At 33.9% G+C, this 24,477-nt stretch overlaps 5 protein-coding genes across 7 annotated transcripts; 1 reads left to right on the forward strand and 4 right to left on the reverse strand.

The window, feature by feature from the left end:
• Positions 421–5,208, reverse strand: LOC109353527. Its single transcript, XM_019595842.1, has 10 exons — positions 5,056–5,208; positions 4,579–4,674; positions 2,832–2,916; positions 2,336–2,457; positions 2,199–2,223; positions 2,021–2,104; positions 1,876–1,905; positions 1,679–1,781; positions 1,152–1,216; positions 421–650 (listed from the first exon to the last, which is right to left on the reverse strand). Exons 1-9 carry the CDS (start codon positions 5,143–5,145, stop codon positions 1,153–1,155), a joined length of 699 nt encoding a protein of 232 aa, XP_019451387.1. The 5' UTR covers positions 5,146–5,208; the 3' UTR covers positions 421–650; position 1,152.
• Positions 6,917–8,936, reverse strand: LOC109353442 (pentatricopeptide repeat-containing protein At3g53700, chloroplastic-like). The gene has a single exon (XM_019595722.1). It carries the CDS (start codon positions 8,792–8,794, stop codon positions 7,073–7,075), a length of 1,722 nt encoding a protein of 573 aa, XP_019451267.1. The 5' UTR covers positions 8,795–8,936; the 3' UTR covers positions 6,917–7,072.
• On the forward strand, positions 10,647–11,669 carry LOC109354133. Its single transcript, XM_019596486.1, has one exon. The coding sequence runs from the start codon at positions 10,706–10,708 to the stop codon at positions 11,468–11,470; it is 765 nt and encodes a 254-aa protein (XP_019452031.1). The 5' UTR covers positions 10,647–10,705; the 3' UTR covers positions 11,471–11,669.
• Positions 13,547–14,239, reverse strand: LOC109354048. Its single transcript, XM_019596401.1, has one exon. It carries the CDS (start codon positions 14,143–14,145, stop codon positions 13,636–13,638), a length of 510 nt encoding a protein of 169 aa, XP_019451946.1. The 5' UTR covers positions 14,146–14,239; the 3' UTR covers positions 13,547–13,635.
• On the reverse strand, positions 15,359–22,327 carry LOC109354372 (dihydrofolate synthetase). 3 transcript variants are annotated; one of them, XM_019596833.1, is made up of 10 exons: positions 21,951–22,324; positions 20,745–20,842; positions 20,462–20,612; positions 20,125–20,187; positions 19,858–20,019; positions 18,500–18,691; positions 17,860–17,959; positions 17,113–17,244; positions 16,675–16,806; positions 15,359–15,998 (listed from the first exon to the last, which is right to left on the reverse strand). In XM_019596833.1, exons 1-10 carry the CDS (start codon positions 22,200–22,202, stop codon positions 15,640–15,642), a joined length of 1,641 nt encoding a protein of 546 aa, XP_019452378.1. In that variant the 5' UTR covers positions 22,203–22,324; the 3' UTR covers positions 15,359–15,639. The 3 variants fall into 3 exon arrangements, with proteins under 3 accessions (XP_019452378.1, XP_019452379.1, XP_019452380.1); XM_019596834.1 differs by lacking the exon at positions 18,500–18,691 and having other exon boundaries at positions 21,951–22,326; XM_019596835.1 differs by lacking the exons at positions 16,675–16,806; positions 17,113–17,244 and having other exon boundaries at positions 21,951–22,327.

A 24,477-nucleotide genomic window follows, 5' to 3' on the forward strand; every position in this document is an offset into this window, starting at 1 on the left:
ATAATTTGTGTTTTTTTGGAGACAAAATATCAAAATACTTCAATATTTTTGATAAAATTATATAATTATATATTATTGTTCATTTCTCATTAATATTTATATTTTTAAAGGAAAAATAAAAAATATTCTTACATTATCATTAGTTTACTCTCCTCGGCAAAATTTCATACTCCCGAAAGGAGAAGATTACATTCATTTCCCCTTCTCCCTCCCTCTTCCTAGTCTCCTTCCATTTCTGTCAAAACTCTAAAACATAGCATAAAACTCAAATGACTATAAAGAACAAAAATGTTAGCAACTAGAAGAGCAAAATAGTTCCAATGATTGGCCTGCATTATCACTTGACATTTTCAAATTTTATAAGCTACAAGTAGCTGAAATTTAAAAAAAAATACTTCAACTATATTCTGTTTTTGGTTTCCAAACAGAGGCAATTATGTAACTGTATTCCGTTTAAATATATAGTAAGTTGGACCATGACACCAATAATGATTGGTTACATAAACACAAATTTCCTATACAAAATCAAACCCCTAAATAGGCTACAAAGAATAAACCATGGGAGTAACATGAAGAGTGAAAACTCCCAGCAGAAAAAATATCTAGAACACCAATCATTCATATACAAACCATCAAATTTCTCAACAAACCTGTAAACAAAAAGCACAAGTCATATTAAAATAAGGTCAAGTTGAGAATGCATGCATTGCCTACACTAATTTTTTAATTATAGGACGTTGAAATTTAGAGGGTGGTCCTCGATGCAATGGGAAAGTTGTTTGTTTCATGACTTGGTGGTCATGGGTTCAAATTTTGGAAACAAACTCTTCGCTCTTGTGAGGGTAAGACTGTGTGGGAGTCTCGTGTATTGGGCCGCCCAACATGACACCAAAATGGGGTGCCTTTACATTATAGGTATTTACAAATTCGACATAAATTATGAAATAACTATGAAGTGTTAAGTAAAAGTCAATTCATCATGTAAAGTAAGAGTAACTTTAACCTCGTACCATTCCACTGAAACCATCTAACATTTTTATAGTTTCTACATTAAATCTAATCTTTATTTTTTGCACCCACCCATGTTGATTCAACCATAGGCAAATGTGGGACTTTTTCCTTAAAAATAATGTGTATTACTTGTAACATACCTCATGATAATATGACAAGTCCAAGGTACAAAGATCCGCAAAGAAATGCAAATGATATCATACCCCTGAAAGTCGAATTCATTACAGAATAGGAATATTAATCACGAGTAAGGAAAAAAAACAAAGACATAACTTCAGTTTTTTTGTTTCGTAACATCGCACTAGAGGCAATTCTGTCCGAGCCGGGAACATTCACAGGTATATGGGGCTAACTCTCCCAGCGGGTATGTTTTTCATCCACAAGACTCGAACCCGAGAACTTGCTTAAGGGAATCAAGCATAGCATTCCCCCATATGCTATGCTGTTATTATGTACCCATCTCAATAATTAGTTTCTGTAAAGCTTAAGAAATTTATTAATCTTTGGTCAAATCTAACAAAAACAAAGCAACATTGGCAAAATGAACTCAAGCTTAGTAGAGAAAGGGTTATATATTTATTCAATAACATTCCAATTTCAATATAATAAACTAAGTTTCAGCCAATAATAAAGGGATTCGAGTGAATTTCCGCATAAGAAAACTCACCAAATAACTCCCCATCCTATACCGTTACAGCATGGGCAAACTTCTGCAAACTTCTCAGCATCACTAGAGTTAACTCTTCGAGATATTAAATCATCGTAAATATCTGCATCGTATGAATTTAAATGATCTAAGTGATGTCATGAGATTTATAATCTGAGGTGACGCGAAAAATCAAATAAAGGTGTTTCGAAGTATACCGTAAACTGAAAACAAACTGTTCATAACACCTGAAAACCAAATGATAATTAGTCACATGTATATATCACAAGAAATGGCACAAATTTCTACCAGAAACAAGTTCTAATCATTTACAGGAGACAAATGAAAATGAGAAGAACATACCGATAAAGAGAATGACATAGCGAAGGATACGGACAGTTGTTTTCTCTTGAAGAACCCAAATTACAGCAATGAAAACAATAAAACCTGATTCCATTGGTCAAGAAGAATACTGTGAGAAATCTTGCCAATATCTTCTTTCCTCTCTTTTTTTAACGGACAAGATCATAAAATTACTCACCAATACAAAGTCCCCTGAGTGTCCACTTTTTGGACAGAGAGTAACAAGACACAATGAAAAGGAAGACGGGTCAGACATGAATTTTTTTAACAGATTCGATGAAAACATTTGCATTTCTACATCTAGCACCATCTTACGTTTTTAGCAATAAAGAGCACAATAATCAGAGCAACGATAAAGCAACCAGCAGCAATTCTTGCAGTGAGAAGATTTGTGGAAGCAAGTATCAAAGCCATTCCCCAAAACGACGAACCAAGATCTAGAGGCAAGACCAAGCAGAAAATCCGTAAATGCGACAAGTACTCTTATCAAATCAAAATCATATGCATAGCAAGCTTTACGTGCATATGTATCCATTCAAGAATTAGAATATCTGCATACTTTTAAATGGCATCATTCGCTAGCACTTTTCATTTATGCAATTTCATATCTGAATCATAACATGTGGTGCATTTTCTTTGCTATTAGTTTCATCCGACTGCTATATGCAAGACCCTCGTTCTAAATTAACTTCATAAGATTTACACAAATTATACCGCGTTCATATATCATAATCATAGTATTAACAGTGTCGTGTGGCATGAAGATAAATATTAATCATGTTCACTGAAAATGGTGAGAAAAGTGCATTACATCCGGCCGGCAAGATCACCCAGTATATACCGCCACGTGTCTGTGTTACCCCGCCCTCATTTGCATGAACCTGGATTCCCTCCACCTATTGGCAACAGATTAAAAATGATTCAGATGCAGAAGACAGAAGTAACTATAAAGAAGCTTAAAGCTTAATCAATCTTCTAAAATTTCTCAGCCTTAACAATAAGGCCACGTGTGACTCTGCCTTATGTCAAAAACAACATGATGTTAATCCATACTTTAATGTATTGTTATTAGTAACAAAAATGGTATGCAACTTAACTTCATGGAAACATGCAGCATTGATGAACTAGGAACTCAGGGGTCAGTAAGAATCGATTCAATATGAATATGTTGTCCCACATCTTAACTTAAAAACAATTGAAACCACGAACATTATCCTCAAAAACCATAAATGTGAAATCTAATGAATCCATAATTTTAAGCAAGTCAGGTAGAACAGTGAAATTGCTAGTGCTGTAATATCCACAATAGAACTAAAAAGAGACGATGACAAAAGAATGTAAAATATTCTTGAGAAACTTGTAGCATTAGCTTCTTGTCATGGAATACAACTGAGTTTATTTTGTATCTTTTCTTTTCATTTATTCGTTTGTAAAAGTATTATGATTCAAGGCATAACCTTAAGAATATCAGAAGTATGCCTTCCTATCCGTGGTTGTCAAATCGAAACTTTTAAAAGCCTCAGTTAGAGCATCACTGTCTAAGTTAAAAGGATTAAATACTTACTCCTTTAACCTCTCTTTCAAAAAAAAAATTATGTTCGGATCCTACTTGACACAAATGCAACCACGTTGAAGAAAGTTTAATTATTTATTGCTGTGTTTAATGCCTCTATTATACCATAAGAGTGACAGTACAATCACACTATGAGAATGGGAATGCTGTGATTCCTCGGTTTTTCTTTTTCTACCTAAGAGCATTAAAGTGAAACACTAGGATCGTCATTGATAAGCATTTCATATGATGAACTGAATTTACAACCTTAAATTCACCTGTGCCTTTCTAATAACTTAGTTAGTGAAATGAAACATCTTCTCAGTTAGAACTGTGACAAAGTAAAATAGATCATAACAACTTCCAAAACTCAAAGTATGTTGCTAGTGCCTCCATATTTGATGATACATAGTCCTAAAAAGGCATTATTTGATCCCAGAAATTCTTGGATTTCTGACAAAATGATATCGGAAGTGATAACACATAACTGTATCTGAAGATTATTCCGGGGTTGGAATACAGAATAAACCCTGCAACACATCATAATGGCAAAAATGTTCTGAAAAAGCAATCTACTTGTCGAAAGAAGAGATGATGTAGAGAAGAGAAACACCATCACTCTTTAAAACCTCACTTTACTTGACATTGTTGGATTTACTCTTTGCTTTTGGCTTTCACTTGCGTACTCGTAACTTAATCGTTTTTCTATATTGGCCTTCACTTCGCTCTACCTTTTTTTTCTCTTGACATTCATGAACATCACAACTACACGAGTATCCGTAAGTGCACATGATACCTTTTGATGACTACCCTTACAGTGAACTTAAACTTAGCCCCAAACACGAATAGTCCTCTTTACCGAGTCCATGTCTAGTTGAATGCTTAGAACCTATAAATCCATGAATGTGCTTATACATGATCACCCTAATCCGTAAATACTAATTAATCAAATGCATATACCAAGAAGTTTAACTTCGAAACAAGAATCCAACATTCGCATTTTTACCTGGCCACATGTGAGCTTGCAAGCAATTGCGTGACTCGCTTCGTGCAGAAACACGGTAATGAGCTTAAAAGGTGTAAGTAGAAAAGTCCTCCACAGCTATTATAATCACCACAACAAAGTAATAATTGCATTAGGGACAAATTGTTCAACAACAATAACACATAGGTACATTGTGATTGTAGCCAAAAACAAAATCTATATGATCTAAACACCTAAAAAGGGTGGCCCAGTCCACGAGACTCACATCACGGCCCAGTCCATCAGACTGGCGGCACAATCTTACCAGCAAACAAATAGACTGTTTTCAGGATTTGAACTCATGACTTCATGGTCAGTAAGCAACAACCTTAATAATGTTGCGCTAAGACTGACCATGTTTAATAAAAAATATGAAGTGAACATAGTAGATGTTATGATATGGTAATAGAAATAGATCTAAGTAAAAAAGAGAAAAGAGAAGAGGGAGAAGAAAGGAACCAAGAGGATAAGAACAGTGAAAGCAGCAACACAAGCAATGAAGACTTTCTGGTCATAGTCACAACAATTTTTGAGTTCCCAGTTAGGCATTTTGATTATTATTATTATTAATAATAATATTATGAAACAGAATAAGAAGAAGAAGAAGAAGAAAGGGTTGAAGTATTTCAAAGAATAGAGATTGAAGAATGGTATTGTGTTTGATTAGGTGGGTGGGTGGGAAAGTTGAAAGAAAGAACTAAGAAAGAGAATTATTAATTTATTATTAAAATTGAAAAGTAAAATATAAGAAAATGGGATGGGGTGACTTGGCCGTTTGTCAAATAACTTCACTCCATCATGGCTCTTCTCCTTTTTCAAACAACGTGACTTTATGTTTGCCCAACCCAATTTTTTAATATTTTTTTGGTATTATAAATGATATTTTCTCACTTTTTGTATGTAAGAAACTAATATTTTTTAGATTTGTAGTTTTTCATTCTATAACAATTGTCGTTCTCAGGAATCGATATGATCAATACGGATCAAATAAAAACTGGTTGATATGATTAGTTTTAACTGGTATGATTACATGACCAGTATTAAAATTGGTTTAACGGTTGAACCGGGATGGTACGAATCAGTTTTTATAACACTGATTATATTTGGTGATAAGATTTTTTTATTTTTTATTGACATATTTGAAAATATTTTTTTCTCACAAAATTTTACTTTCTTGACAAATTTAATTTGCTGAATAGGTAGAAAATGATAATGTTGGATTATCACATTTAGAAGATGAAAAATGTTGTATTATCACTTTTAGAAGAAGAATTTTTAGTTGAAATGAGTCTTTTCTTTTTATACTATTAATGGTAGTTTCTTTATTTATTTATTTTTGTTAAGGAACTAATATTTTTTTGGTGTGTGATTGCTCACCCTAAAATGTGTCACTCATTAGAAATCTAGCAACGTCTTATACCATTATATCAACATCTTATTGGTATGAAATGACTCTCTTATACTCTTTTTAACCTCTAATTTTTTTTATATTTTAGGGAAATCGATTATACTTTTAGGAATGTTTTACACCAACCAAAAATAGAGCAAAAATATGGAAATGTAACTTTATCAAACATCACATACTTAAGAATCACATCCCAAATAATATATGCTAAAAAATATTCTTTATATCAAACACCACCAAAATATTAAAATCTTTTTGTGTTTAGTTTTCCAACTTTTATATCTTTTCTTCTTTTCCAAGAAGTAGTAGCTCTACCATCACATTTTTAATTAGCATCATTTCTCATATATCACTTAATCTAGTTGATTTAATCAAATTGATGGTACCTTTTTCAAATTTGTTGTTAATACCACTTTAACATTGAAATTAAGAGAAGTTGTTACAAGCAGGAACACATAGAGTGACACACTATTTTGGGACAATAGATGTCTACCCGATAATAGTGCATGGTCTCAACATAGAAGTGAAGGGTTCTTTCATATGGGATTCATAGATTTCCTATGTTGACTTGAGGAAAGATAGATTAGTGTCCCAATATCATCATTAAGAGACAACAAATATTGTCAAACCAAAGTAGATTCAATACTTTCTATTAAATACATTTATAATAGCTTAGTAATTTAACAGAAATCATGGGTAAGTGAAAAGTTGAAGAGAAAAATAAGTTGGAAAAATGAACTTGCATAAGGAAGATTCTAGAAATTCAAGGTTATGTGACCTTTCTTTCCTTGATTTTATTAACTGTAGTAGACTTTGAAGACTTCATAAGGATTAATGACTAGAAAAATTAAGACTTTAGACCATATAGTAAAAACCAGTGATTTAAATTGTGGACCGCATCACCTAACGCGGCCGTAATATTGTAGTTGTGGTGACCAACACAACCGCATCACATTTTAATTGCAGCATGACTCTGAATCACAATGATGCAACTACATCGAGCCGCAACACAACCGCATTGGACTGCATTTGGATCGTATCGGATTCAAAAACTCATGCTTAAATGTGTCTCTAGTAACTCCTCAGGCTAGTCACTCTTTCAGTCTTCTCAAGTAACTCATGTGCTACTCTAAACTTGCCACACTTCTCAAACACATTCTTAAATGTGTCTCTAGCATAAGGTGACAAATGAATACCCTTTTCGATCATCGATTTTGCTTTCTCGTAAGCAGCATCTAGTTCACCTTCCTTACAGAGCTTCTGTAACTTCTGGTTTTCGAATTTTCTATCCACTTTAAGACATAGATCAAGCTGATCATGTTCTCTCAAAAGACTGTCTACTAAATTGTAAGTATGAAAATGTGGAATCAAACCGAAACCCAACATTTCCATTAGTAAGTCGTAGGCGGCTTTCCAGTTCTTCCCCTCACCATGAGCATGGATCAAGGCCGTGTATGTTAAATTATCGGGAACACATCTGTACTTGTTCATTATTTCAAAGACCCTAGTAGCATCATTCAATTTTCCCAATTTACATAACATTGATATAACAGAATTGTAAACAAGTAGCTTTGGCTTTAAGCCGCGATCTAACATCCTCCCGAATAATTTACCAGCTTCCTCTACTTGGCGGTGTTCGCACAATGCCTTGATGACAATTGAGTATCCCTCTTCCACACAAGTTAGCTTCCTTTTCTCAACAATACTTAACACTTCAACAGCTTCTTCGTTTTTACCTAAACGACAAAGCTCCGAAATAAGCTTGACTATGACAAAAGTGCTAGGTAATAAGCTGGAATCATAAGCTGCCGAAAATACCGCAACTGCAGGTTGAATTGCATCACTATTTCCTCCCATGTTAGGAACTAATATAGTATACGGCCTGCGAGTATTCCTCACTCTTACCTTCTCAACAGACCCTTCTTTTGCACTTATTAAACACAACTCCCCAATAAGCACATTCAGCGCAGAACGAGTCGGAAGTACACCAATCTTGTTCATTTGGCCGAAAATCTCGAGAGCTGTCTCTAACCTACCAAGTTTAGACAATCCAACAATCATGTTACTACAGGAATAAGTATCAGGACACTCAATCTTCCGAAAAACCGTGAGCGCGAGTTCAATCATCTCGTCAGACGATTGCTTCTTGCAGAGCACATAAAGCATATTATTAAACACATGATTATCAGGCTTACACCTAAACATAGTTCCAATTCCCTCAAACAATGACAATGCTTCCTTAACCCTCCCATCCCTACCCAAAAACCTTATACAAATCGACAAAGCCCGAGACGAAACTCGACCCTCATTATGCAATGAAACTGTCATCAACAAACACTTCATATCATCAAAAAGCTTCCTCCTACACAAGAAATCAGCCATGTACTCAACCACAGAATCATTGAACTGAAACCCCATGTGGGTCCCAGCCCATGAGAAAAATTGAAGGGTTTTAACCCTACCCAATTGCTTATAACTCATTAAAACTTCAAGGACAAGGTTAGAACTTAACTCACCCTTGTAACAATTCAGAACAGTGTCAACACTATCATTTGTTGAATTACAAAGCATTGAAACAAAAAGATGAGAACTTTGTGGGATTAAGGAGGAATTGTTTGTGGGTTTGGTGGGGATGATGGAATTGGAAGAAATGGTTTGTGGGTTTGTGAAATTGGAGTGAGGTTTAGAAGATGAAGGTTGAGATTGAGAAGAATAAAGAGTGAGGTTGAAAAGAAGAGAAGAAATAGAAAAAGGAGAAACATGATGAAGAAGTGTAGTAGTTCTAGAAAGCATGATTATGAATAAAGAGAAGTTGTTAGTTAATTAATCAAACATTTGGAAGAGGGAACAATGAATATAGTGTTTCTCAAACTATGAATGTTGTTCCTGTTCTCTGATGAAGTATTGTCAACTATGTTGCAAAAGAAAGAGAAAATCTGTGAATATTTTTGGGCCAAAAAAATAAAGAGACTTAGAAAATACTGTTTTTTTTAAATCAATATTTTTAGTTAAATTTTTTTAAGAAAAATGATATATTCTTACAAAATATGTGTTACAAAGTAATATTTTGTTTATTTTTAGTATTAATTAGTTTATAAGTGATACATGTCTAAAAATTAATCTGAAATCAGCTAGAGATCTTTAATGATCAATTTAAGTTTCAATTCTTCAATGATCAAAAATCTGTAAATACATGAGTGAGATATGTTTGTTCTACATCAATTTAAAAGTTTCAATTATTAAAAGTGGGTTTAAAAACTGAAATTAGAATAAGGATATGAGATAATCATAATTCTCATTGCCTTAGCTATGATTGTGAAGCATATCATATCAACCGGATAAACATATGTTCTCTTATAAATTGTCCTACTACCACAATCCTGTGATTTGTTGAAAAAATATTTTGAAGTTACAAAATTAATAATTAACTACTTTTCTGAGATTTTGAGAAGAGTTGCTCTTTGGGGAACACAGTACGATGAAAGTTGTAAATTGTGTTCGGGGGTATTATCTATCGTTGGTCTACACAGCTAATAGACAATGACACAATTTATGAGACATCAGATATGCATATGATACCAACCATGATTGTTCTGCATCATTATATATGGAAATGCAATTATGACATCAATGTAACTAGAAGAAGCTCAATTTAAAACTCAATTTCTACAAGTTAGGTGAATAATTTACTCTTGGTAGTTAAATTCAACTTCTGAAAATTGTTAACTACTTCCACCCAACCCAGCTTTTAGGTCCTTCTAATATGTTAATTTCTCTCAACAATAACACTCTATGCATGTCCCTTTACTAGACCAAGTTATGATCAATGAACCAATTCTGCCACGAGCCACTAGGCCGAATGATCAAGCCATTCATGAATATCGTGACCGAGACACTGGGCCAACTTACCGAGTCATCCATAGACACCATGACTGAGAAACCAAGACATTTGATCGTGTATCGCCCAAAGTCTATGACTGAGGAGACAAGCCAAATGACCAAGAAACTCACACGCCACGATTAAGGAAGTCTGATCGAGAAATCAAACCATGACTGAGGAAGTCTGACTAAGAAAGCAAGTCACAACCGAAGAAGTCTGACCGAGAAGGCATGTATCATGATCAAAGGACACACGAGCCATGACTGAGGACACCTGACCGGGGGAGTATGCACTCTAGCCAAGAGTGCCATAAACCACGACCCACACATCACGTGCACCAAACAGTCAACCATGGCGCATCAGGAAAGGCCATGGGTGATAGAAATGGCGCACCAGGGCGCACTACTAGCGTATCACACGCCAACATTCCAGGCGCATCACCATGCCACTTGGACACATCAAGGCTGCAACTTGGGCCAATTACTTCATGCACAAGTTACTTAGGACTTTCATGATATTTCATTGTAAAAGTCTATTGAGTTAGTTATGTTAGTTAGGAAATTAGTTTGATTAAGTATAATGCTTTGATTAGTATAAATAAGAGCCTATAGTCACCATATTGTATCATCTTAATATTCATTCAATATTTTCATCAATAATAAGAGAGTTATTATTCAAAGTTTCTACTCATCTTCTTCATTGATACCCTTCATAATCTCTTTTCCTAACCAAACAACAAAGTCACCTTCTCTTGTTGGAATCTCGAAAGAGATTAGTTCCTTACCAAAAGCTGAGGGATATTTGTGTATTGTGCTTTGAATGAAATGATGGAAGTTGAATTATTTTCAGAAAGTTGTGAGATTTCTTCTGTGAGTCCAAGAATCTCATTCTCACATGATATTTCTAAATCTGATTCCATGCCTATAGAGCAACACCATGATATTTCTTGTTTGAATCCAAGCATGGAATTTGATTTTTGTGTTAGTGAAAGCTTTGAGATAGAGTCATGTTCAGCAGAAGAACTTTTCTCAGATGGAATGATCCTTCCCACAGAACTCAAAAACAGAAAGAATGCACCTTTGAAGAAAAATGATGATTTAGCACCATACCCTCCATTGCATCCTTCAAATGCTACATGTACCAATTGTTGTTCTTCTTCTTCTAGTAGTAAAAACTTGAAGAAAGAGTGTCATAAGGAAAGAAAGTATTTGAATGATGAACATGAAGTGTGTGACAAGAAAAGTTCTTCAAAGTCTTTTTGGAGCTTCAAGAGAAGTAGTAGTAGCATTGGTAATGTTAGTAGTAGATATGGAAGTAGTTTATGCTCTTTTCCACTTTTACTTAGAAGCAATTCAAGTGGGTCTAACACAAGTGTTAAGAGGAATGCAATATCAAAAGAGGGTACTAACATTAAGCAAAATTCTCAGAAACATTCTTCTACAAGGTTTTCTCCTACTATGCCAAACAATTTTCATGGATATTATGGTAACAAAGTTAGGGTCAGTCCTGTTTTGAATGTTCCTTCTGCAAATCTATTTGGTTTGGGTTCAATCTTCTCTAGCAATAGAGATAAGAGCAAGAAGAAGTAGTTTACATGTTCATTTTTTATGTTTATTGTAAATTGTAGATTCTTGTTATGGTTGTGTTACATCATGTTTAATGTAATTAAAGATATTGGTTGGATTATGCAAATACTAAAGATTAAAAATAACTGTAATATTTACCACAATGTAAAATATTGAATTTGGTGACTTTGAAACTTTACCACCTTGGTGAATTTTGACCAATCTGAATTTACCACTGCCTCACTATACTGAGTTTTGAGTTTTGTGATGTGCAAAACTCTAAATAAATAAAATGTGTGCTCTTTGTTTTGGATAAAAGGGTTGGAAAAAGCAAAACAGATCAAAGGGTGTTTATCCTTTCGCTTCTGCTATTGATCTGAATGTGTTGTATATGTGTTGACATGTTTAGATCAAGACTTCATATTTTAAATGGTTTAAACAGTCAAAATCGGGCACTTGATTATGTTGATAGATTACTTATAACCTGTCTAACACAATAATATTTGATATGCAGAACATCGAATGGATAGAAGTTGGCCTAGCGGCCCTGCATTGGTTATGGATGAGCTACACCAGATGAAATGTATTCTTCATGATAGAATCATTGTGTTCGTAGAGTTACAGTTAGAATGCTCATTTTTCGGCATGTGATAATTCTCAACTTAACTACCAAAATAGATGCATAGAGTGTTTGCTATTGAAAGTTAACAAACACCAAAGTTGATTTTTCATAACTCTTACACATGATACCATTTCATGGATAATTAGTGTCTTTCTGCTGCAAATTTCCACATTTGTAGCTGACTAGCATTGTTTACCTATACAAAATGAAATAGTATTTCCTGAAACCTGTGTATATGATTAGATCTTTTGAGCTTTGTTTTTACTCAGTTTGAGCATGATCTATATTATATACTAAGACTTCGTGTATACCAAGTGAAATGTATTCTTGATATAACCATGGCGTCCGTAGAGCCCACCAATATCTTGCATGAGCCTTACAGTTAGAATGTTCATTTTTTCGGCATGCGATGATTTCTGGCATGAGCCTTACCGGGTGATAGCTGCGACACACGTTGATGAATTGTTACACATGTTATATTAATGGAAAACTCCACCACAAACACCTTAAGAATAGAGCCTATATTTTGTCCTTTGTTTAACTGTTCTGTTCTTCAGGCCAAATTCTCATGTTGATGCCTGCGATCCTTGATTTAATCATAGGGCATCGCTTTCACCCTCACTCCACAAATTACTCATATGATGGACTGGATTGTTTGGAATATGATTATGATATTTTAGATTTTGCAATTGGCAAAGGGAGGATATGTTTTGAGAAACTAACTGATCTTGTCAACCAAATTCCGAAGATACTACAAAGTTTATATTCTTTCTGGACAAGTTCGACAACAAACAAGCTCACTCATATGAAACATGTTATCTTGAATGATGAATTGGTGCTTGGATTATCCACAAACCACAGTGAGGATTAAGTGCCACGACTTCTAATTTCTCGGCTTCTCTTCGATAAAATGGATGCCATGTGGACAGGTTTTGATGTCTTCGTTGGTTGCGAGGATTCTAGACAGAGAGGAACTCAAGGGATTTCTCTTTGACTGTGCTGTAGAATATCTAGAATCTAACTGCCGCTGCGCACAAAATCCGAGATATTAGCTTAAGAGGTCATGTATGGTTGCAATGGTACCAGATGAAATAATAGAATGGGAGATGAGCCACTCTATAGGGAAATGGACCAACTTTGATATGGAAGAATTTGAGGCTAGTGTTGATATAGAAACAAGAATTTAGGGACAAGAAGTTAGTTGAATTTGTTTCCATCTCAGTTAAACAAATTACTTCACATCTCAGTTACACAAGTGTGGATATGTATTAAGGTATGACATGTTACAAAATAAACTATACAAATATATGTAAATGTGATTTATTCAAACATGATAGCTGAATACAAAATGTTTCAAATTGTAGATCACATCACGTGCAGCGACCACAGCGCAACTACATTGAACCATATTTGGACTGCAATTCGTATTGCAACGACCGCAATCACAGTAACTGCAATTGCAAACGCGAAAACCAAGTAGAAAGAATGAAAAAGCATACTATAATAGCTATAAACCCAACCAACAATGAAAAAAAATCAAACTTGAAGAAATTCAATCTCCACAAATTCAAAACTGTCTATACCCAAAACCAGTTCTACTCATCACTCTACTACTACTCCTTCCCATTACTCTACTTTCACCATTAATAGCATTTTCAGTAGCCTTAGAAAAACTCTTGAGTTCATCAATACTAGCATAACTCTTCCTTGCCATGAAAACCTTCCTCTTCTCACCACTTCTACTTGCTGAAACACTTCCTTTCTTCAATGATGGAGGTGTTAACTCCATCACTGAAGGTATCATATTCACCATTGGCTTTCTATTTTCCTTCCTCAAAACTGCACTGAAATCTGGCACTGATTGAGCAAGAACTGAATTTGAACAAGACCCTTTTCTTCCTGAAGCTAAATCACCTTGGAATCTTACTTGTTTCCTTGGTGGAGTTGGTATTTTTGGTTCCACCATTTTCTCATATTCTTTTTCTTCTTGTTGTTGTTGCCTTAGGTACTTCATTAGAAGCTTTTTCTCTCTCAACTCAGAATATGCTTCGTATCTTGATCCTCTTTCAATATCCATAGTAAAGTTTTGATTTTGATTTTGGGTTTGGAAGAGAGAATGCAATGAAGAGAAGGGTTTTGTGGTTGTTGAAGAGAGACGTTGGTGTCTGTTATTGACATCATGTGTTTTTGTTTTTGTGGCATTTTATAAAGTTTTGTATTAAAATATTTGATATTGCAACGGTCGAATTAATGTAAGTAGGAGAAAATCCATGTTTTCTGTTCTAACGTTTCTAATGGAATGGGTCCCATTTGAATTTAACAATGGCTAATTGATTAGTCCTATATCATTCATAAATACATGATTGATTGTTACGTAATAATGAAGGATTAATTGAAGAACAAGAAAAAAAACAATGCAGTATTTTTATCTAGCTAAAGTATCACAATATGACCCAACAAAGGATTGTAAAGGAAGGTACAACCCAAAAATGTCACCCATAATTAACATAACCAATTGGCAAAAAGTGTCTCAATGGTTTGAAATTCATCTTAACTTAGCCATTAACATTGTTCATGACACAAAATATTATCCTATGTTTAAGAAATATTGTCTCCCAAGATGCTATAGTGATGAACATTATATACCAACACTTGTGCATATGATGTACCCTCAATTGAACTCTAATAGAACTATTACTTGGGTAGATTGGTCAATTAGGGGTCCACATCCAAGAAGATATGTGTGGGGTGATATAAATGATGAGATTATGAACAAAATAAGATTTGGATCAAAATGTGATTATAATGGTAAAACTACTAACATATGTTTCCTTTTTGGTAGAAAGTTTCATCCAAATACATTGGAGCCTTTATTGCATGTGTCTCCTTCTTTGCTTGGTGATTATTATCCTTAGATCTTAGTAGGTTTAGATTGTTTTCAGTTTTGTTAGGAATCTATTAAGCTCTCATTCATAAATTTGTGTAGAATTGTTCATGTCATTTTTGCAAGACCTTACATAAGAATAATATGAACATTGTATATGTTGAATTTTCTACTAACATGAGAATAATGAAATTTTGTTTTATTAATGAGATATTAGTGGCATAATAAGTAAATAGGTCATTAGGTAAGGACAAATTTTCTGTCAATGAAGATAATAACGAAATTGAGACTTAGCACAAGAAATGAGATTCAAATTAATTCATACAAAAAAATATAATAATTCAAATACAAATATGTTATACATGACATAAACAACAAAGCCTAAGCATAACACTTAGCAAATGTGAACAAGTACAAAACTTGTAATGCAATATAAAGTTAAATTTTAATTTGTAACAAGAAGCTTCACGCTTATGTTTACTAATACTAACTACAAGAGTACCTTTGCATTTTCTATTTTTATATTTGCTCGTTACATGTAGGAGTAATAAAAAAGGCTGCTTAATGCACGAGGTTCCATCTAGCAGGATTCGGGAATGGTTGATGTACGTAGCTTGACCTTTGGTCATTAAGCAGCAGCCTTACCATTGTGTCGAGACTTATCCTTCCATGCCGGACTAATATAAGTTAACCATTGAGGGAAGTTAAAACTGAGGATACAATATGCAGAGATCCCGTGACCACAATAACACCAATTTCATCTCCTCTTCTTCTGTTGAGAACCTCATTTGCAGTTCTTAAACAACCCTTTAAAGAGGACTCAGTAGCCAATATAGTCTTACCATCATTACCCAAATTGCTTTCATAACTGAGTGTCTGAGTCTTTAGTAATTCTCTGTATTCTGCCATTCCATCATGAATAATCTCAATTCCAAGCTCTTCATAAGCTTTGATCCAAGAGTTTCTTAACAAAGAAGCTGGAGTTGTTCGAGTTACGCCTCCAGCAATAGCAGCTTCAGTCAAAAGAACAATATCCACATGTGCCCCTGGACAAATGTATGACCATCATATTAGAACTGATATATTCCACAATGATACTAGTTTTATAGGTCTAGCAACAATTTGCATTTTAGAATATTTCAAGTCCCAAGATCAACAACTTCAAACAGCATTAATATTCGTCCGGAAAAAAAATAGAAATTACTCTATAGGTCCCCGTACTTTCTAGGGGAAACTCATTTAGGTCTCTGAAATAAGAAAGTTTGAAATCTGGTTCACAGACGCAAAGAAAATTTGTAATTGGACCCTTTACTTTTCTGTTAAGGTTATGTTAATTTCCATTAGGAGTCTGTTAAGTAGTTCATCCACTCGGTATGTGTGTGTCCCTGAATATTTTGGAAAAGTTCAAATAGGTCACTATAGTTTTTGGAAACACTAAAACTATGAGGGACCCAATTACAGATTTTCTATGCATTTAGGGGCCCAGTTACAAGCTTTTTTAATTCAGGGACCTATTTCAAATTCCTCAAAATAGTACCGGATCTACTACCAAAATAAAACCTTCAGGCAATTGGGTATAAACCATTTTCTCAATAATGGCATTATAGGCATGCTCACCAATTTAGGGTTCTGATAGGATGAAACCAATTGCTTGATATTTATGTCATGGAATTAACTTAACACTAATAGTTTAATAAAATCATTGCGCAAAATTCAGTTTACCTGAGAGAATCTCTCTAGCAAAACCCACATGGTCTTTGTCATTCGCCATTGCAACAACAAAAGCCAATCGAGCCTCTGGAAATGCCATTCTTATTGAGTTCACCAGTGCATTGGCAGATTCTTTGGTGTGGGCTACAGCATATATACACAAAACTAATAAGAACTGGTATTCTTATTATTTGTTGCACCAAGCAAAAAAAAAAACTCTTATATCATCCCAAAGTACCATAAAAAATATATACATATTCTAGACTCTAGAAGGACCATATGAAATATTAAGAATAAGGCTTGATTGTTGAAGTTTATGCCTTTCTTTCCCAGATAAATTCATAGGAATTATACAAATTCTATCAGAACAAATGAAGCCAATTTTGTTTAACAAAAATCAAGTCACCGGTTAATCCCATGGTAATAAAAAGTAAAGTCACAGGTTCAAACCTCCATCAAGCAGTATTGTTGCTCCAGTGAGTCCTAATGCATCAGCTTCTTCAGATGTTAGGAATTGACTCCTTCCAAGAAGGTATGTCTGCTCTAAACCAGCCCTTATAGATTCATCAGAAACTTTCCATCCTAATCATCCAATAAACAAGGATAAAGTGCCGGGGAAGTCATATTATGAATAAAACAAAAGCTTTTAGAGAGAGTCAATATGAAAAACCCAAGAGTCTGATTTGATTTGACATGGTTATAATAAGAAAGAAAATGGATCAAGAGGAGAAACTAAAACAGTTATATTAGAGCAATAAAAATACTTTATGTGAGGGTGAGCATCAGCGCAACTTTAAGGTTACTTGTCTTGTGAACTAGAGGCCATGGGTTCAAATCCTGGCAACAATGTCTTTGCTTGGGAGGGTAAGGCTGCATACATCTACCCTCCCAATACCCCACTAGGTGGGAGCCTCAAGCAATGGGCTTCTCTTTTTTAATAAAACTATGTATGTCTTCTCAAAACGCAAGAGGCATTATACCACATAGTACAAATATTTAATAGAAGGTTTGGCAAGGATGAAGGCTTTTAACTTTCACTTAAATCCTTAGTAAATGTAATCCACACATCTGAACCCCGGGTAACTTATGAACTAGAGTAGCAATGTATTACAAGAAGACTAAGAAAAGACAAAAAAACTAAGAAAAGAAAAGGCACATGTTTAAGGTAAGGCCAAGTAGAAGGTAGAGAAGTTATACCTAAATAACGAAGACAAAGTGCAACACAAGTAGCAGTTGCTGCATTTTGAAGTTGGTGACTTCCGAGCATTTGCAGCTTCACATCAATTAACTTACAGGACTACATGAATAGCAATACTATTAAGCTGCTTTTCACATGATCAAAAATAAAAAAATAGATGGAATCTGGTAGAAAAGCATAGTGAGGGGCTAGAGAAATGGAGTGCACAAATACTTTGGACATTTAGAAGATGTAATGCAATACAAGACATGAGATAACATGACATACAATGTTACATTCCAAACAGAATGGAGAGCAAAAGAATTAGGACGGCACATGGGAAAGGATGAGAATGTGGGATTAGAGTTTAAAATCAAGAGGTTTTTTCTACTAGGTTATACTTTTAGACTCCCAAACTATTATGTTAGATTGTCGTATTCTTTTCAACTCTTATTCACAATAAAAGATGTTATGCCAAACATAACATGCTGCTATATTTAGACTGTATTAAATCCATAATTGGACACCATTCCTAACATGCATCCTAAAACACTCAGTTCTTGCAGGTAGCCAAAAGCTGCCACCTCCAAGGTATGTCCCTATACAGTATAGACTGCATTGTCTAAATAAACACAGAATCTAAATAGTACAACTTCATACCAGTTTCAAATCTTTCACAAGTTGTATCTCTATATCACAAATTTGACTAGGTCTGCCGTTGAGTATGCTGAGACTTTTTACAGTAGAACTATTCCCAGTATCAGATGCTAATATTACAGGTGAATCCATGGCTTCTGCTTTATCTCGAATAATGCGCTCAATATGAGGAAGAAATGGACCACCCAGCACCAGCTGCAATGTATGTGTTTAGTCAGCATAAATTGAAGGAAAATTTAAATGGAGTCTCTAGTGGAGTAATAACATTTCAAAAACCAAGTTATGCACTAAAAGAAAAGGAACAAAGGTATTGTTTGATTTTATTTCTTTTGTTATTTATTTGATGAATGAAAGTTCAAAATATGGTTACACATTAACAACAATGATAAATCAATAGAAAACATATTTGACTTCATCATAGAAAAAGGAAACTGGCAAAGCACTAAAACATGCACACATCGTCACAGCCTACATTTTTAGGATATCTTTGTCTTATAATGCAGACTGCAGAGACTCAAAGGTCGAATACAAGGGCATATCAAACCAACTGATAGTACATTTCTTTCAAATATTGGCTTTATGTAATAATCCAACTTTTGCTTTACAGTTTTGACTCATTGTGTACGGATGTTCTTTGTTTTGATGATGATTGGGTATGCTGCAGCTGTGTACCCAAAATAGAGGGTCAAGTTGTAGTCATGCTAATTACGTATTTAGTGTATGTTGCTACTTCAAGGTAATATAAGTACATTTTACCTATAAAAAACAGCAAATAAAGAATATTTCAATCAATCACTATTTTGCTTGCTTACATTTATTAAAAAGCACTAGAACTATACATGCAAAACATATGACAGTTTTCTTTTTGCAAAAAGAGACCACATTCTCTCTTGCTAGTAAAAAACAAGCTTATTTTACTTAAAATTAAGTGAAGGCTAAAGCAGTATTTCAAATTGTGAACTACATCAAACCACAACACACCACAATTGCGGTGTGACACCGAATCACAATGATGCGACCGCAACAGGCCACAATGCAACCGCATTTGGACCGCAACTGCATTACTCACAAAATAGTTCACACTGCAACAGCCGCAATCCGCATCGCTACGGCCACAATGATCATAATCACAGTCGCTGCAACCGCAATTTAAAACACTGGGCTAAAGGACAAGATAATAGGAATGCAGCTACTGCTTTATCTTGTCATATGAATCAAAGTTGGATCATATCTTTCTCATTATACTCAATTTTTTTAATTTATAAAATGTAACCGTTTTCATAAAAAAATGGATCATATCTTGCCAATTTCAGTATATCACAGTAATGTATGCAAATGAGATCTAGAGAGAAACACCTAACTGGGCGGCTTTGTTTTATGATTCCTGCCTTTGCCATTGCGATAGTTTCCAAGGAGCCCCCAAGAGCTGCCAAATGTTCCTCACCTACAGTGGTGATGACTGATGCAGCAAGTCCAGAGCTGGATATAATATTTGTTGCATCCCGTGAACCCCCCAACCCAGCCTGTAGAATTGAAAATATATAAAGATGATATAATTTTTGCAATATTGAAATTTTTTAAATAATAAAATAAGGAAGTTGCTGGATTAAGTGAAATAGATTATTAACCTCAATGACGGCAATGTCAATGTTCTCTTCAGCAAATAGGATGAATGCCATGGTGGTGAAAACCTGAAACATCTCCATACGTGATTAAAGTTATCAAATACAAAAGCTAGTTATGTACATGATTTCTAGCATATTAAATAGCCATATAAAAGTCATGCAGCAATATTTGATAGTAACAATGGTGACAATAACAGAGAAGTGAAAGTGATCAGAGAAATTGTCTATTGTAATTACCAAACTCTGAATTGGTCAATATGGAATCTCATCAAAATAACACCTTAAATTGGCACAACTTATAAAAAATAATTCAAAATGTTGATGAATCTTAATTCAATACCTCAAAATGGCTTATGCGACCATTTTCCTCTCTCATTGCTTGGTCAAGATTCTGCTTGATCCTGTGAAAAAGATTATTCAACACTTTTGCTGACACAGGATTACCAGATCTTCCTAGTAAAATGCGTTCCCTGATAGTCTGGATATGTGGACTGCTTGAGAAAAATAAAGCTTGTTATTGTCAATGATACAAAAATTGTAATGAAACTAGAGCTGAAGTTGAACTTGCAAGCTGCTGCAAATATATAAAATTCAAACCTAAAAAAGTGATAAATAAACTTTACCTAGTATAACAACCAACGGAATAACCTTCTGTCCTCAGAATATTAGATATAAATGCAGCCGTTGATCCCTTTCCCTTTGTCCCGGCAATATGAACAACCTACATCAGAAGGTACTTAAAAAATTATCATTTATTTCAACATGCATAAAATTGACTCTAATGCTACGAATGTCTTTAAAACACAAAATGTGCTCATTTTAACATGGAACAGTAGTTGGTTTCTCCTTAAAAACAAGTTAAAATTAAATCATAAACTTTAAACAAAAAATGTAGTAAAGAGTTGCACATGAATTTTTCGCCACAATTTTAAAGGCAACCTGACTTGTAGATTCAAAATTGATCGGAATATAAAATTTCCAACTATGTTAAAGCAGGAACTCACACTAGCCCTTGATAGTAAAAGTTCCAACCTCCAAAGCTATAAACATGGAAACCAATCAAAAGAAATCAAATTTTTCTAACTCAACATTTCTCTTTACTCCATTTCACATAAATGCACATATTACACTGTTATTATACTACATCTTTTAATAGTACAATAATACACTTATTTTTGTATCCTATAGTATCCTCCCACTTGATAGGTAAGAGACTAATTACAGTCAGGCGCCTAAACCGGAAATCATCCCAAAAATGTTTTCTTTCTACACACATTGCCTATGTGGAGTCCTGCACAGCCAGTCCCAAGGTAGAGGAGGCTTGTGTTACAGTTAACCACTATCAAATCTTCATAACATAGACCCTACTATGATAATTATACAACAATCACCATGCCTTTCCCCATAGATTAGGTCAACCACATGGATCAAACAATGCAATAACATTGTATTGTAAATAATGTTATCGGCATCTAAAACCTTATTAATGCTTTTGCCTATATAGTTTTTTGGAACTTCTAAAGTTCTTCTGGCACATGCCCAAACCATTTAAGTAAGATTCTACCATTTTTATCTAACAACTTTCTTTTTTTTTGTACTACCACCCCTCACCTTAGTAAGCAACAAATCTCTTTGGGATGTATGGCTGCTCCTCCAACAAGTGTCGCTCCCATGAATGACTGTTTGGTCATCGTGGGATCTAACAGGTCTTACACGATTACACGACTAGACCAACGCCTTTTTTTATTATTAAGAACTTTCTATTTAATGCATATTTACAAAAATTCTAAATACATAAGATAAATAAAAGAGTAAGAGAAAAAATAAACCTTGAATTTGGAGTGAGGATTACCAAAACGGTTCATGAGTCGTTCCATCCTACCAAGATCAAAGCCTTGGTTGGAATCGGTGCCAGCAGCAGTAGGTACCCCTGATTTCTCATAGTTTTTGAGGGAATCAATGTAATCAAGAAATTCTTTCAATTCTGGTTCTGGATGCGAAGACAAGGTTCTCATTTGCGTAATGAATGTGATTCTTCTTCCTCTCTGCAAGGACAGAAACTTTCTGCAATGGAGAAGCATTGAGTTTGTTCTAGGAAAAGTTCAAACTGCGCCGCCGGAAATGATGGTGGGAGTGATTGTCGACGCCGGGAAGGAACGGCGGTTGCTGTTTTTGAATTTGAGCACCCAGCGTGGCTGCGCAACCGCGACTAAGACTAAGTGCATTGAGTAGTCACAAGTTTTATTTTGACATGTGTGTATTTTATTTTGATTAAATACTCATTAGTTCTCTTATTTTTTGAACTTAACAATTTAGTTCTTCAAAAAAGAAAAATATAAAATAGTAAATATAGGTTAAATTAATCCATTTAAAGTCAAATTAGTCTATAAAACATGTTAAAACTAATAATTTGACTTACGTCTCAACTTTTTGTAGATCATTTTAGGTTTTTTCTATTTTGAAATATCAAACTGATAAAGTCGAAAAATAAGAGGGATTAAAATAAATATTTACTCTTTTATTTTTAATTTGGTGTTATGACCCAAATATTATATTAGAATTAGTAGATATTGTTGATTTATATCAAAAATATTATTTACTTTAATAATATATTGAATCATACACATCATAAAACCTCAAATATCAAATTTTGATTCATTGGAGTCCACTTGTTACCATGGGTGTAATTGGGTATTTCATAAGAGATTAAATTCTTATTTTTAATTAATATCAAAAAAATTAGGTAATACCACAAAATTGACTTATTTAACCATTTTCCTCTTTTTAATTACTTCATCAAGATTTTTGGTATCTCATAAGTTGATGTATATAGTTTTAGAGAAGTATGTTGTTGATCGGATAATTCAAAGAAGTATATTATTGACATGCCTAAATCCAAGTGATAGTATAGGGGATGACCACTTTTGCCGCATGAACAACTTGCATTTCATCTACACATTGACCCAACTTTCTACCCGACAACAAAGACATATCTAGAATATAACTATTAAGTCTATTACATGTTATAAGTCAACTATTCATAGAGTATGGATTTGTCAGAGCCGCCCAACATGGATAAAGCAACCTCTACTTGTCTACAGGAGATCCGACATGATAAAATGTTCGATCATACCAACAGCATCTACCAGAAAATATTTCATGCACATCTTCATTATAAATAGGGACTCTCCTTAAGATATATGAACTATCTAATTTACTCTTGCATATTATTATCTATATTCATATCTCTCTCATATACTAACTTGGTTGTAGGAGAACTTTTTTAGATACATTCATAAACACTCCCAGACCGACCTCAAGTAATACCTAAAAGATTTCTTATCCAACAACCATGTATGCTCCAATATCTTTAGGAACATGTTTATAATAATCTAGAGGGTAAAAAGATTCCTCCTAACGTGTCTAAAAGAATTTAACACAAATAGTAGACTTAAAGTTGAAGGCAAATCAATATGCGAAGCTCCATGTATCTCTTTCTATTATTAGAATAATCCAACAGACAAGACCCTTTAAAGTGTATAAAAAAAAGTCTATTAGGTATCCTCAATAATGCACATGGTGGGTCTCTTAAGATATTTAATTGGATTTTATAGGGCACAACAATATAAAATATATAGCCTTTAAAGGCAACCATCATAGCTAGATCCCTAAGAAAATAAGAAAGATTATGAGTTCGATTCTTGAGAACGATATTTATAAAATGTGGCAGTCACACACCCTAAAATAAATTAAGTCCTTATTTAAAAGGATGAAGGGATATCCATAGTAATATGACAACCTTCGTATAAGAATACAAACAAAATTGCAGAATTGCTAATATTGATATGAAATATTTATAAATCTTGTATTTTCTAATATTTGTTAGACAATACAGAAAATAACTCAATCTACAATCTCTTTAATTTGTTTTTATTTTTCCCCAATCAATATGATATAAATTTGATGCTAATTATTTTATATATGCAAATGTTATAACTCTTTAACTTTGCAAATATAAGATTGCACTTAGGTGGCAAATCTGATCCTGTCCCCTATGCGGCAAAGACAAGATAAACAACTAGCAATTAAAATTTAAGACTTAAATATGAATTTTAATAATTTAAAATATCACTTTTCAGTTTGAGTATTTCATGTTTAACCTTAATCATAAAGGTCAAATAGTTCAAAGTAATTTCCTTTTACTAGTGACCTTGTGTTCACCATTATAATTAGACATTATATTCAAATTATTAGCATTGAGAATTAGATGTACAAAAACATATTTTGACATTAATTTATCAAATAATAAGTGATTTTAAGAAAATATGAGGAAATGTATTATTCTCTTTCCAAAAA

The sequence above is a fragment of the Lupinus angustifolius genome, chromosome LG08, assembly GCF_001865875.1.
Source record: "Lupinus angustifolius cultivar Tanjil chromosome LG08, LupAngTanjil_v1.0, whole genome shotgun sequence".
NCBI lineage: Eukaryota > Viridiplantae > Streptophyta > Magnoliopsida > Fabales > Fabaceae > Lupinus > Lupinus angustifolius.

What these genes read in the sequence shown, in the direction of transcription:
- LOC109354133 (XM_019596486.1), top strand. Translation starts at nt 10,706, where the DNA reads ATGATGGAAGTTGAATTATTTTCAGAAAGTTGTGAGATTTCTTCTGTG.
- LOC109353527 (XM_019595842.1), bottom strand. Translation starts at nt 5,145, where the DNA reads ATGCCTAACTGGGAACTCAAAAATTGTTGTGACTATGACCAGAAAGTC. An exon ending in TGCTCTTTATTGCTAAAAAC is followed by an intron (nt 2,224 to 2,335) that starts GTAAGATGGTGC and finishes CTGTCCAAAAAG; the next exon opens with TGGACACTCAGGGGACTTTG. An exon ending in CTATGTCATTCTCTTTATCG is followed by an intron (nt 1,906 to 2,020) that starts GTATGTTCTTCT and finishes TTTGGTTTTCAG; the next exon opens with GTGTTATGAACAGTTTGTTT.
- LOC109354048 (XM_019596401.1), bottom strand. Translation starts at nt 14,145, where the DNA reads ATGGATATTGAAAGAGGATCAAGATACGAAGCATATTCTGAGTTGAGA.
- LOC109354372 (XM_019596833.1), bottom strand. Translation starts at nt 22,202, where the DNA reads ATGCTTCTCCATTGCAGAAAGTTTCTGTCCTTGCAGAGAGGAAGAAGA. An exon ending in GTCGCATAAGCCATTTTGAG is followed by an intron (nt 20,188 to 20,461) that starts GTATTGAATTAA and finishes GAGATGTTTCAG; the next exon opens with GTTTTCACCACCATGGCATT. An exon ending in TTGACATTGCCGTCATTGAG is followed by an intron (nt 20,020 to 20,124) that starts GTTAATAATCTA and finishes TCAATTCTACAG; the next exon opens with GCTGGGTTGGGGGGTTCACG.
- LOC109353442 (XM_019595722.1), bottom strand. Translation starts at nt 8,794, where the DNA reads ATGCTTTCTAGAACTACTACACTTCTTCATCATGTTTCTCCTTTTTCT.